Source organism: Beta vulgaris, chromosome 8 (genome assembly GCF_026745355.1).
Source record: "Beta vulgaris subsp. vulgaris cultivar EL10 chromosome 8, EL10.2, whole genome shotgun sequence".
Lineage (NCBI taxonomy): Eukaryota > Viridiplantae > Streptophyta > Magnoliopsida > Caryophyllales > Amaranthaceae > Beta > Beta vulgaris.
This window is the reverse complement of record NC_079209.1, coordinates 8074851-8088250: the sequence shown is the minus strand read 5'-3', so window position 1 is coordinate 8088250 and position 13400 is coordinate 8074851. Positions and strand designations below refer to the sequence as shown.

Genomic DNA, 13400 nt, shown 5'->3' with positions numbered 1-13400 from the left:
AGCAGCAGCTAGTCAGAGATGCCATTCATTGTGCAATAATCGTGATGCTCGATGAAGCACTCGATGGGGGCACCATCTTTCATTATTGAAAATGATCAACTTCCTTTCTTTCCAAATGCTCCAAAGGAGGGAGACAAATTTAGGAAGTGGAACCTTGTTCTTTAAAGTGGTTAAAACACCAAGGATTGTCGAGGAATGACTTGTTAGACCACACTCGTTAGACGTTTCACCAAGATTCCACAGGTTCATTAGGTGTGTACAGTTGAGAAAAGATAAAACATAATCATTGGATGGCTATTATAGAGAGCACACATATTCAATAGGATTAATTTTCTAAAAGAAAGAGTAGCTCGCAAGCTTTTGTGACATATCTGCCACAAGAAGATTTGAAGTTTGAGGGGGGGGGGGGATTGACCTTCCAAATCCATCTGAAAGGCCATGGAGGGGTCTTAGGCAAATTATGGGCCAACCAAGTAGTTGCTTGCCTGCTTTTGCTGAGAATTCGCTATCTTGGTGACGGAATACCTTTGACTTTGGACACAAAATGCGGAGGTAACACTTGTGCTAATTTTGTGATATTTCAAGTGTGCTCACGGGTAATAAAATGAAAAACTTTAAGATTTAGATCTACAGAAGAATGATCAATTTTGAAACATCTAGGAGGTTGTTTGAGCCAAAATTCTACATCAAATAGGTGAGTCACTAGATTTTGGTATGTGATCAAAAACTCTGATAAGTATCATTCTTTAATAAGAGTAGCCCAATAACTGAGGTGACAGAGATAAGAGATTCCAACCTAGCTTAGCTAATAAACCTTTGTTTAGCAGTAGAGTTTCATGGAAGCCAAGGCCTTCTTGCGATTTAGGTGAGCTGATTATTTTCCATCTTATGAGAGAAGTACTATTTTTCTCTTTATTTTGGTAAAAAAACTAATATGAACCCGGTGCACACTAATTAGTGTGCACCCAATCCATATCACGTGAGTTTATGATAGTGTATATTAAAATGATATAGTGTATGTTAAAATGATATAGTGTATGTTACAGTGATATAGTGTATGTTAAAATGATATAGTGTATATTAAAATGATATAGTGTATGTTACAGTGATATAGTGTATGTTAAAGTGATATAGTGAATGTTATAATGATATAGTGAATGTTATAATGATATAGTGTATGTTAAAGTGATATAGTGTATGTTAAAGTGATATAGTGTGTGTTAAAATGATATAGTGTATGTTACAATGATATAGTATATGTTAAAGTGATATATTGTGTGATAAAGTGATATAGTGTGTGTTAAAATGATATAGTGTATGTTAAAGTGATATAGTGTATGTTAAAGTGATATAAGGTGTGTTAAAGTGATATAGTGTATGTTATAATGATATAGTGTATGTTAAAGTGATATAACGGGTCACGTGCCTGGACCTGGTCCACACTATTTATAGTGTGAACCGGGTCCACGCAAGTCGGATTGTTATTTTGGTGCCCTTTGACGAGCAAGATAAAGTAGGGAGGGCCTCCAAATTATATGGATGAACGCATGTCTATCAACTTTAGAGAGGAAATTAGCTTCCAATGTTGAATCTTTTTAGTGACTTAGTCAAACTTAATTCTTCTACTCCATACATGTGGTTCACGCCATCATGTTCTATAAGGATGCAAATTAGAGCTCCATATGTTTACACTAAGGATGCAAATTAAAATTAGTCAAAATTACATTAAGGTAGAATTTCAAAACCCCATTTACTTTAAAATGGTAGTATATTAAAACCCCATTTAGTGATTATTAGTGATTAAAACCCTATCTACGATAACTCAATTATTAATGATTAAAACCCCATTTACTTTAAAATGGTAGTATATTGAAATAAATTTGTTACATAAGGTAGTTTTTTTTGAAAGAAACTATTAAAAGGTATTTTTTGAATTTTTTTTTTATAAAAAGTAGTTTTATCAAAATTTTCTTTACATTAATAAACAACAAAAGGTACAAATAGTCAATCGTCTAATTTGAGTATTTGGTAAAGAGAGATTTCAATTGGTAATTGGTCACAAAAATCTATATTTGAATAAGTTGGGGGGAGGAGTTATTTGACATTAGAGGTTTGAGAATGAGTGGGCCAATTACTTTTATGTCCTAAAGTTGTTGAAAATTACATTAAGGTAGAATTTCAAAAACTATCTTTTATAATCAACTTTTTTCAAAAATCTACTTTTTAAAAAATAATTGTTCTTCTAAAAAAAATACATTATATAAAAAAATCCTTTCAATGTACTATCATTTTACGTTTATATTTAATACTAATTAATAAATGACAATTGTTGTAGGTGTTGCTGCAGGTAGAGATGGCAATGGGTCCTGGACCCGACCCAGACCCGCTTAGACCCAACCCATTTATAAGGGTCTGGGTCCATTTTTTTTAGACCCAATGGGTCTGGGTCCTTGAGTACATGGTCGGGTCTGGGTCCAGAAATGTCAGACCCAGACCCGGTCCAGACCCGACCCACAGACCCATATATATTAATATATTAAAAAAATAAAAAATTCTAAAAAATCAAAACGCTAATACTCGCCATCTGCCCTGCCCATCCCTAACGTTTGTTTCTTTCTCTAACTCTGTAAGACTCTAACTCCATGGCTCTCTAACAGCGTAACAGTAACTCGATACTCCTAGCACAACCTCCGTAAAACTGGTTGGTTCTCCTTCTTTTCTAAGGGAGAGTTGAATTTGATAGAATGTCATTGTAATTTGATAGAATAATTAGCTACTGTTATAGACTTATAGTGTTATTGTGAAATTATAGTGCTATTGTGAATAACTAGCTACTGTTCTAAAATGTCATTGTAGTTTGATAAAAAATGTCACGCAAAGTCACTGGCTCACTGCCTACTGTTATAGTCATTGAAATAAAAAATTAAGAAGGACCCATTTAGGACCCATGGACCCGCTAGACCCAACGGGTCTGGGTCTAAAAATTCAGGACCCAACGGGTCTGGGTCGGGTCTGGATCTTAAAAAAATAAACGGGTCTGGGTCTGGCTGGACCCGACCCATTGTCATCTCTAACTGCAGGTGAGGTAGCGAGAAAAGAGGGAGAGAAACGAGAGGGGAAGAAAGAAAAGAAATTTACGATGACTCAATTATTAGTGATTAAAACCCCATTTACTTTAAAATGGTAGTATATTGAAATAAATTTGTTATATAAGGTAGTTTTTTTGAAAGAAACTATTAAAAGGTGTTTTTTTTGAAAAAAAAATAATTTATAAAAAGTAGTTTTATCAAAATTTTCTTTACATTAATAAACAACAAAAGGTACAATCATAAATTATACACATGTTCTTATTTGTCATTTTACCATAATCTTATTCTAATACATTGTATGAGATTTGATCCCATGACTTTAAGTTTATATGTTAAAGTCTTAACCACTAAATCAAATGATATTTGATGATATCATTTTACAATAAATATTAATAATGAAAATTATTTATGATGATTTTCGCCTAAGCGAAACGAATTGATATGGGGACGACAATAACCAAATTTATGTGATGTAATGCAAAAGGGAATAAGAGGGTAATGACACAAAAAACTGTTGACGCGAAAACCCCCAGTGAAGGTGCACTAGTAGAATAAATGCTATTTGCTGCGGTTTTACCTATACGCAGCAATATATTACGTAAAAAAAAAGTAAAATATAAAATAAAGATATTGCTGCGGTTTCGGCCAAAAACCGCAGCAATATGCTTTCAGCGAAAAAATTTTGAAAAAATTTTTAATTTTTGACCAGATATATTGCTGCGGTTTTTTTTAAAAAAACCGCAGCAATATATTAAAATAATATTTTAATATCCACATTAATTTTATAAGAATATTGCTGCGGTTTTACATTAAATACCCGCAGCAATATACTCTTATTTTCTTATAAAACAAGGCCCGCGACCCATTAGGGTTTTCCTTGAGTCTTCCTACACACCCGCCGTTTTCATTTTCTTCTTTCACGCTCAATTCATTCGTCCTTCCTCTTCATCACTCTCGACTAGTCCTTCCCTCTTCCTCACTCTCCTTTCCTCTGCCATCCTTCCATTCGTCGATCTCTCCTCTTCCTTACGCTTGACTCGTCGTTCGTCGGCTGTGATGCTACTTCGTCGGCCGTTCGTCGCTCGACTCATTATTCGCTGCTCCACTCATCGTTCGCTCCACCCCTCGACGTCATCAACAACAACAACGTTGTCGGTCGTCCGGCACCCGCCTCGCTTGCATTAACACGTATTCGCTTGCCTTGCTTGATGAAGCCAACCGGAGTTTATCTTCTTCATCGACTGGTTTCTTTTGACAGTGGGAGTTTTAACATTTGTTTTCCTCCGATCTACCGGGTGTTTGCTCACCTTCGCGCTCCATCTCAACTCTACTCGTCGTTGACTGTACCGGCGCCATCTCCACCCTTTTTGTTCATTCGTTCGAGAAGCTGGTTTTTTTGTCCGTTGTTCACCGTACCATCAACTCGAAATGTATCAGATCCATTTTTCTTTTTACTTTTTTTTTCGTTTCTTTTTTTAATCTGTTTTTAGATTTTCTTTTTGTTTAGGAATCAGTTCTGTTAATATATTTTTTGTTTTTATTATATTTTTGTAATTAGTCATCAAATTGTAATGGTTGTTTATTATTTTTATTTTATTTTTTAATCCTTTGTATTATATATGTAACAAGTTTTTTTTTTTATCTTTATATATTAGAGATTCATATGTTATTTTATTTTCAGTTTGTTACAAATTTGGTGGATAGTGGATGGGTTAGTTGCATGGTTTTAATTTTTCAAATTTAATTGCAATATGCAAAAAAAAAAAAAAAAAATTTTTTTTTGGTTACCAGGACCTATTGCTGCGGTTTTTGGGCCAAAACCGCAGCAATAGTATGATATATTGTTGCGGTTTCGGCTCAAAACCGCAGCAATACTCTATGTTAAATAGATAATATCTGCAAATATTGCTGCGGTTTGGCCTAAAAACCGCAGCAATATTATTATTACCTATTGCTGCGCCCTTAATTGCTGCGCGCCCAAAACCGCAGCAATAGGGCACTTTTTAACCGCAGCAAGTAGCATTTATTCTACTAGTGGTGGGTAAAAATCGTGGCTGGATATGAGTCCACCAATCCACTTTATGCAACTGACGTCTAGAATGAACGACAGTCGGTACACTCTAAGATGATTGTTTAAAGTACAAGAATTGCTTAGTAAAGTAAAGTAGAAAAGTTGTTACAAATGTAAAGTATGTATGAATAATCACAGAATAATGAATGTTGCAGGTATGTTTAGTGTGTGAAGCTTGTAATCCCTTTCCTCGTAGCTCTAAAGCCTTTAAATAACACTTATCTGGCTGCAACTTGCGCTCAAGGATCTTAGAGGTAGCTTCGCATAATCTCATCTGACCTCCTACACTTATGCCATTCAGTTTTGACTTCAATCTTGAACGGTAACTTAGCAACAATATAGCAGCCACACTCCCATATTCATCGGACAGTTGTTAGGTCTTTGACTCAGTACTAAAGTCGGTGTCGTATCTGATCATGTCAACGTCTTTATTTCACTGCGTTAATATTAACTTGAAAATTTAGCCATAACAAAAGCTATAAGTATCGGCGGCATAACCCGAGCCTACAAACTAATTCACACTCCTAAAAAAAGTTGAAAAAACTTATTAGAATTTAGACATGTCAATGCGTTAGAATTTTTTCCTTGAACAATGCAAAAGTGGGTTTTAATTCCCAAAATACGCCCAAAAAAAAAAAAAATTCCCTGCGTACCGTCCACGTAGGACGGCACGCAAAAACTGATTTTTTTTTTTTTGCCCAAGAAAACCATTACTCAAAGTAGCGGTTTACTTGGGCAAAATATTGCAAGCACAAATCAAACTCTGCTACTTGAGTAATGAACCGCTACTCTGAGTAGTGGTTTATACAACACACAAAAAAAAAAAAATTTTTTTTTTTTTGTAAACCTCTACTTCAAGTAGCGGTTTTGCTTAAGTTGAAAAAAAAAAAATTCTCGCGTGCTGTCCTACGTGGACGGTACGCAGGGAATTTTTTTTTTTTTGGGCATATTTTGGGAATTAAAACCCACTTTTGCATCATGTAAGGAAAAAATTCCAATGTGTTATCGTAACTCTAAAAACTATCTCAATGAAAACGATGAGGGCATAGTAGTAAATGACGCACTAAGATCTAGGGTTAGCAAAACGAGTGCTCGCCGCCAACAACCAGCCCTCCTATAAATTCTGGGATTTAACTCAGCAATCAACATCAATATACTTTGCAGTATTCTACTATTCTTTTATTGCTCATAGTCTTTCGAAAATTCTAGCTTCTATTTATCATTTAATCTTCATCATCTAATTTTATCCAAATTTTCTACGAAATCTATCGATTAAAAAGTAGTATTATTAACTCATGAATTTGAGCCTTTGTTCATATTTTTAGAGGGAAGTTGAATTTATGATTTTCTTCCATCAATTTAACAAAGGCAAAATTGAAGACGAGCTATCGTTTCAGTCGTCATATTGTTCTAAAAATTGACGATTCGATTGTTGACTCGCCTACATTTTTTAAATTTTTTTTTCTGTTATTTTTGAATATTTGAAGTTGATATCGTAATATATACAGGGCATATGATGGTTTATTTTTGCAGAAATTTGACACGAATGGAGAAATTGAAACTTTTCCTTGTGGACAATTTTGATTTTACTGATGCTCTTCTATTTCCATTTTTTGAAACATTTTGCTACTTTCAAATTTATTTTTCTTGTGATAGATTTTCTTTTTTCGTGCTGTTGAACTGGTTGATACTTATCCTTTTAGCATAATTTTTTTGGATTTTTTGTTTTCATTATTGCCATTACCAAGTTGAACATAATAATTGCAGAGGAAAAACTTGAAAGTGGACAAGTTTTTACGTTTTAGGTGCAAAAAACAATGGTAAATTAGAGGTGAAAAACTTAAAATGTGTTGCATAAGTTTGATTTGGCTAGAATTTTTAGCTTGGTTTTAGAGTTTATAAATCATAAATGTGGAGGTTCTCTAATAGTATTTGCCAAAAAAGGGTACATTGATGTTATGCTATAATGTCTATTGCACTATTGGATCATAGAACTTGGTATAATTTGACATAAAACGACAGCTCAATCACACAATAATTTGTTTTATGTTTGTTTTGTTGCTGTAAAGACATAATATACATATCCACTATAGAGAATTCAGTCTCAACTGAACAATTTTGTGTTTCGTTGACAGAACACTAATTACATGAAATTACAAGATAAGAAAATTGGGCATAAATGATCTTCTATCTCTTCTTAGAACACGAAAATTGCAGAGTAGTGTTTTTCAAGCTCGAGATATCAAACATCTCGACAAATCTCTGATCTGATATCCTAGATTTCACAGTGGCAAATCGCTGGTATTCGTCAAAGATTGAGGACAGGCACCATTTCTGCAGCTTCCGTAAGCATCCCACAAGACACCCGGTTCGATGCTGCATAGATAACATAGATGGTATAGATAACAGCCTGAAATAATGCAGCAACACGAAAATGAAGAGATGATTTGAGTTCGATAAACATACCTTCCCACGCTTGCAGTGTATAAGAACTGGGTGATTTCTTGTATCTGAGCAAAAACAGGAGTGACAAAATTAAGATGTCAGAGAGAAAGTCTAATATATGTATGATGATATCTGGTTTAATACGAACTGCGTACCCAAAGTGGCCTTCAGAGCTTCACGTACCCTATCTTCAGGAATATTAACGAAAGGTTCCTGTATGCAGTCAACAAGATCTAATATAAAGGAGATGTTCTACATAGATGCTCCACATACATATTCCAAGTCACACACCAAGTAGTACTTGGTCTAGTGGTAAGGAAAGCACCCTTCCTACCTGAAGGTTGGGGATTCAATCCCCATTAGAGGCACTTTGGGGGTTCAATCCCCACTAGAGGCACTTTAGGGGTAGGGATTCCCCTTACTCTCAACCCGAGCGGAGTCCGGGCCACTTCTACTTACCAAAAAAAATAATTATTCCAAGTCACACATAAAATTTGGCTAGTCCAACAAGAGTATACAATCATATGACATACCTCTTAATCCATCCATCTAAGGTAAAGGAGATGTTAATCAGAGTAGTAGCACTTCAAAGTCTAAAATAGATAAACCTACTTGTAAAAGACCCAATAAATATCCTATTTGTTCGAGGTGACAGAGTGAAGTTGTGATGTCAAAATTGAATTACATACATTTTATTTGGCAACAAGTACACACAACAAACATCAAAGTTAAATGATACCCATTACTAAGACCATTAGCCTTTTCATGGGTGACAGAAACACATACATTGAGACTACTAGGACTTACACAACGACAATTTTTGTTACAAGACCATGGACGACTTGGACATTTAATATTATATGAATTATAAACATGAGTAGCACACTTTTTCATTGGGTGATAGACTTCCAGTGAAGGGGGATGTGTACACTTCCGTTTTCTTCTAGCTTCACACCTGCAATCACAATCAAGGTTAAGTGAAGAAATATGGGACCTTCTTGTTGGTAGAAACCTTCCTTCTCTTACTATTCCTCGACTTAATTTGGGATGATCCATGTGTCTTTACATCAAACCTCCTCCTCCTTGTCTTGATCTCGGGCTTGGGTGAAAAACAGAAGAGGGGATCCATTGTTGTGTGAGAAGGATGACTAAAATCCTCTCTCGAGGTAGTACTAGCCTCTTCACAAATTGGTTGATTCTTTTCGGCAGTCAAACAAGAATTGACTCCAGATAACATCTCTAATATATCTGCATTATCCTGAACCTCCTCTTCAAAGCTTGAATGATCACTCGATTGAGTTGAGCAAACCCTTTCTTGAATGTGCTTCCGACTCTTGCTGTTTATTTTCTCCTCCATCACATTAGCCATTTTTACTTCCATGAAGGAATCCGACCTTGCATTGTGCAATCGGAGAGTCCTTCCTTTAAGTCATTAAATGGTAATCCTTTCTTGAGATTGCTAAGAAAGAGCTCTGCCTCCTTTGGCTATGAAACCGATATTTGGCCTTCGCAAAATTAACATTTTCAGTCTTGAGACAAATTCTAGATTCATCCATCAAACAACTCATTGAAGATGTTTCTAAAGAAATTACTTCTTGAACCTTGCCATTTGTATGGAGACTTGCCTCTTCATCGCATAGGCTACCAGATAGGTCAGAGATGGTATACAATAGTTCCTCCCTCTCTTGTTTATTCTCAACCATGTCGAGCTTTCCATTTCCAATATTATTGCCACAATTAGGATCTTCCTTTACTAAGAAATCAGGCCCACCATTCTCCCTTAATGAAGTACACGTATACCTTTCCTTGGTTTCCATTCTATGAGAGGGTAATCCAATTTCTAAACCAACTGGGATATTCTCATTTGGTGGACAACTATGAAGAAGACTCTTTACTTCACTTAACTTTTTTTTTGACACTTCTTGATTCAATGGCTCTATCTCATATGCAAGTGATAAACCTCAATAAGCCAAGATATTCTCCCCCAATTCCATGGAAGCATACACTCTTCTAAACAAGACCTTAACATTGCGCAGATAGTAACTGAGAACAATTGTGCAAAATTTGCCAACTTGATCAAACTCCTTTTTCTTGAAGAAATAGATCTATATTTGAAGCAACACTACATCCTAACTCACTAAACGAGGCTCTAACATTATCCTTCTCAATATCTAAGTAAGAAAGAAAGAGACCACTAAAACCATACTTCTCTAAGGCACTCTCAATGTCCCTTTGTTTGAATAGAAAGTTCCCTTCTTCTTTGAATACCTTAATATGTTCCAAAACTTCACCAGGGTTTTCAAGATTTGGAATATAAACATACAAATCTCAATCTTCTTTTTCAAATTACACCCTTCAATTAGGAGAGTTCTAATTTCCCCTTTAAATTCTTCACACTTATCTAAAGATAGCATAGTTAAATTCATTAAAGACAACCACAACACTTAAAATCAGAGCATGAAACGTAGTAACTTAGGAAATCAAGAGCACTAGATACGACAAACAACAAAACTAAGAAACTACAAGAGAAATTGGATTCTAGATGAGAAAGAACCTGATAAAAGCGACGCTGTGCCGAAATTACGATTGGGAAAAAAACAAAAGACACCCAAACGACACCGAAAAGATTTCACAAGGACCAGCTGAGCACTTATTAGAGTAGATCGATACTTGCCGGCGAATAGAGCGGGTAACAAGCCGTACCAGTTACCGACGAGCTTGGATGAGGGTGAGGCAAAGCTTGGGTTTCACTTTGCTTTTCTACAGAACTCTCTCGAAGTTCTTTCTTTTTTGATTTTTTGTACATCACTAAGGATCTAACTACATAAAGAGAAAAATTAACATCGCTAAGATGTCCTGAGAGGGGGAAGCACATGAAACATAGCACAAACAGGTACATTGTACATCATAGCACAGGTATGACTGGATCCAGCTTAGGTAGCCTTTGCCTTCTAACATAACAGTGATCTCTAACGGGGTTATGGAGGAGACTAAACAAGAAAAATAATCATAAATGTGAAAAAATGAATAATACACCACAACATCAAGTTCAGAAGAATTGCATATTGATTACATAGAATCATATCCAACAAGAAAAAGTATGTCGCTCAGGCCTCAACCCAGTGATTGAAAAGCGGGTTCCAATAACATAAAAACCTTCAAATCCTGAAAGACACTGTCAGTTTGCTGCAGTCTCTCACTATACATTCTCCCCAAGAATTTAGTAACTTCCCTATGAAGTTCTGGACACCATATGCTTCTAGGCAATACAAGAGAAGGTTCCACCGGATGCTTAAGAAAACTGTCATAACAATCAGTTACTGTTCCTAATGCCACTACGCCAGTCTGCCACAATGAAGATGTAATTTGTGCAGCACACATGGTGATTCCAAATTCTTATCCCTCCCAAAACTTTTTAGCAATGCTTTAGATAGTCTGAAAATTTGAGGTGCTCAATAGGCTATATCATCAAAAGTCCAAACTATATCAAAAGAATGACAGATTTCGTGCTGCTTAACCGCAAACTTGGACATAAAGTTACACAGCGTAATAGATTAGCCTAGGCGGGAGGGGCACTATTGTTAATGCACATTATTTTGTTATGATTAGCTTGGGGAGGAAGGAGGATAGGTTAGTTAGAGGAGAGAGTAGGAAATGTAAGGAATATTTGCTATAAATAGAGGAGAGTAGGGAGAGAAGGAAAATTAAAAAATTATTTAAAGAGTTTTACTTTGCTTAGTTAGGTTTCGGAGATTGTCAAGTCTCTTGAATACTTGTGAACTACATAGCCCTGAACTTAGACATGAAAGTAACACACAAATAAACAGAAAAGAATGGAATTAAGCCTTTCCATGTCACTAGGATGATTAAACATGCTTTCATATTGCTTAAATATTCACCACTTCTACGAATATAAGTTTCATTTAGGTAAAGGGTATCACAACAGCAAATTCAAGCAAAATTTCGTTGATGCAATATCTTTGATTCAATCAGAACTTGAATGTCTAACAGTGACTCCACAACCTAGAAGCTACTCAAGCATAGAACTTACTTCAAGAAACATCAGTAACAAAAAGTCAAAAACCAGCAGTGCACCACCTCAGGCAACTTCCATGTTTGGCTACATAACAGTTTATGTCTTTTAATTCGCCAAAAGCTACTAGATGGATAAATGCTATGTAAACTCAGTTTCTAAAACTTTGTTGCACCAATTATTGGATTAAGAAAGTGACCCTTCTTACATTTTATATATGCAAAGATTCAATTTGCTCATTTTCCAAAAGGACATTTTTTCGCCAAAAAGTCAAAGGCCCATCGGCATACATTTCAGGCAAGAAATTCGTTAGAATGTGTTCTACAATCTTACTTGCTAATTACTGAATTAAGAAACTTTCCCTATCTACAAATTTCTTACATTTCCACAATTAGCAAGTTAAAAGTCACCTTTTCTTGTCTAAAGATCCTATAACTATTACTCCCTCCTATCTTTAAGGATCTTCAAACTTTCAGTTAGAGTACTATCCTTATAGATCTTCCTACTTTTACTTTATTCTTTATTAGATAAAAATTTTGTTCCCTTTCCGCACCACACTACTTTACTCCAATTGTTTAGACCCATTTAATTCAACACTCTCTTACCTTCCCTCTCCTAATTGAAAAAAAAAAAAAGCACCCACTTTCACAATCTCTCTCCTCCTTGCCTTTGGTTTACGTTACTATAATAATAGGAAAATCCCTTAAAAATTTGAGGGATTACTTTGCATTATACCAAAACTACTACTACAGTGTTACTCCATTGACTTTTGTTAGCTGTAAAGTAATGATATTAATCCTGTACAATTACAAATATTAATAACGTTCTTAATTATTGCTACTTTTGCATACAAATACAGCATAATTCACAAACAACTCTAAAACAATCTAAATGCTTGAAAAATTCATGCTTAATTCTTGGTCATAAACATTATAATTCAAAGCTTAAAAATTCAATCATATATCAAACCTTGCACATTACGATGCCGAATTGAAACAGATGAATCCCATTATCTTTCAAAAACTCCACGATCGCCTCCGGATACGGCTCCGGACACAAACATCTACAAAATCGCTCCTAACAAAAAATCAACAAAAAAAGCAAAAAAAAAAAAAAAAAAAAAAAACAGAAAAAAGAGAAATTAAAAACAGAGAAAGAGAGAGAGAGCATACATGACTGATCGGAGGCCTAGGGTTTGCAAAAAGGGTAAATTAGAAGTGTCGGGAAATCCAGACCTGAAAATGCCGTTATCAACCATAGCAAAATTAAACGGCGGAATATAATCGAGCTCGTCGTTAATGGCGCCGCCATTAACGGCGTCGGTTGTGGAGGTGACGGAGATAGAAGCGCCATGATCGTTGACGGAGAAAGAAACGCCGTCAACGGTTGAACAGTCGTCTTTCATGATTTTTCGCGCCAAATGGATGGAAAATAAATAAAGTAAGGAAATTAATTAGGAGTTTTTAGGTAGTGTTGTTGTTTGGATTATTATATTATTATTGTTATTTTCTGGGAATTGTTTTGGGAGTTATGCGGAAGTTGGTTAGGTGGAAGACAAAAAGAATGAATGGGTGAATCATCGAGGAAGATATTTTTTTCTTTATTTGTGTTTTGTCGGTTGGCTGATTTATGGAGTTAATCTAACTTCGAGTTGAGAAGGGCGAGGCTTGACGAGAGCCGAGAGGGAGGAAAGTGGACTCGTGGGGGGAGCAAGCAATGAAAACCATTGACATAGTAATACTTTTTCCATTCGATTTTATAT

The 13400-nt window shown here is 35.4% G+C and overlaps 1 protein-coding gene and 1 non-coding gene across 2 annotated transcripts; one reads left to right on the top strand and one right to left on the bottom strand.

Annotated features, from left to right (window-relative positions):
- Window positions 1-6479: 6479 nt before the first annotated feature.
- Window positions 6480-6607, top strand: LOC125493034 (small nucleolar RNA snoR111). Its single transcript, XR_007269415.1, has one exon. It is a non-coding gene; the product is annotated as a small nucleolar RNA snoR111 (small nucleolar RNA).
- Window positions 6608-7146: 539 nt separating this feature from the next.
- On the bottom strand, window positions 7147-13381 carry LOC104900927 (probable tyrosine-protein phosphatase DSP4). The gene is made up of 5 exons (XM_010688458.4): window positions 12811-13381; window positions 12608-12701; window positions 7761-7818; window positions 7627-7670; window positions 7147-7536 (listed from the first exon to the last, which is right to left on the bottom strand). Exons 1-5 carry the CDS (start codon window positions 13041-13043, stop codon window positions 7348-7350), a joined length of 618 nt encoding a protein of 205 aa, XP_010686760.1. The 5' UTR covers window positions 13044-13381; the 3' UTR covers window positions 7147-7347.
- Window positions 13382-13400: the final 19 nt, after the last annotated feature.

Excerpts from the sequence above, each read along its gene's own strand:
- LOC104900927 (XM_010688458.4), bottom strand. The coding sequence starts at position 13,043 with ATGAAAGACGACTGTTCAACCGTTGACGGCGTTTCTTTCTCCGTCAAC. Across the intron at positions 12,702-12,810 it reads CTAGGCCTCCGATCAGTCAT|ATGTTTGTGTCCGGAGCCGT; the intron begins GTATGCTCTCTC and ends GCGATTTTGTAG. Across the intron at positions 7,819-12,607 it reads TCGGCATCGTAATGTGCAAG|GAACCTTTCGTTAATATTCC; the intron begins GTTTGATATATG and ends GACTGCATACAG.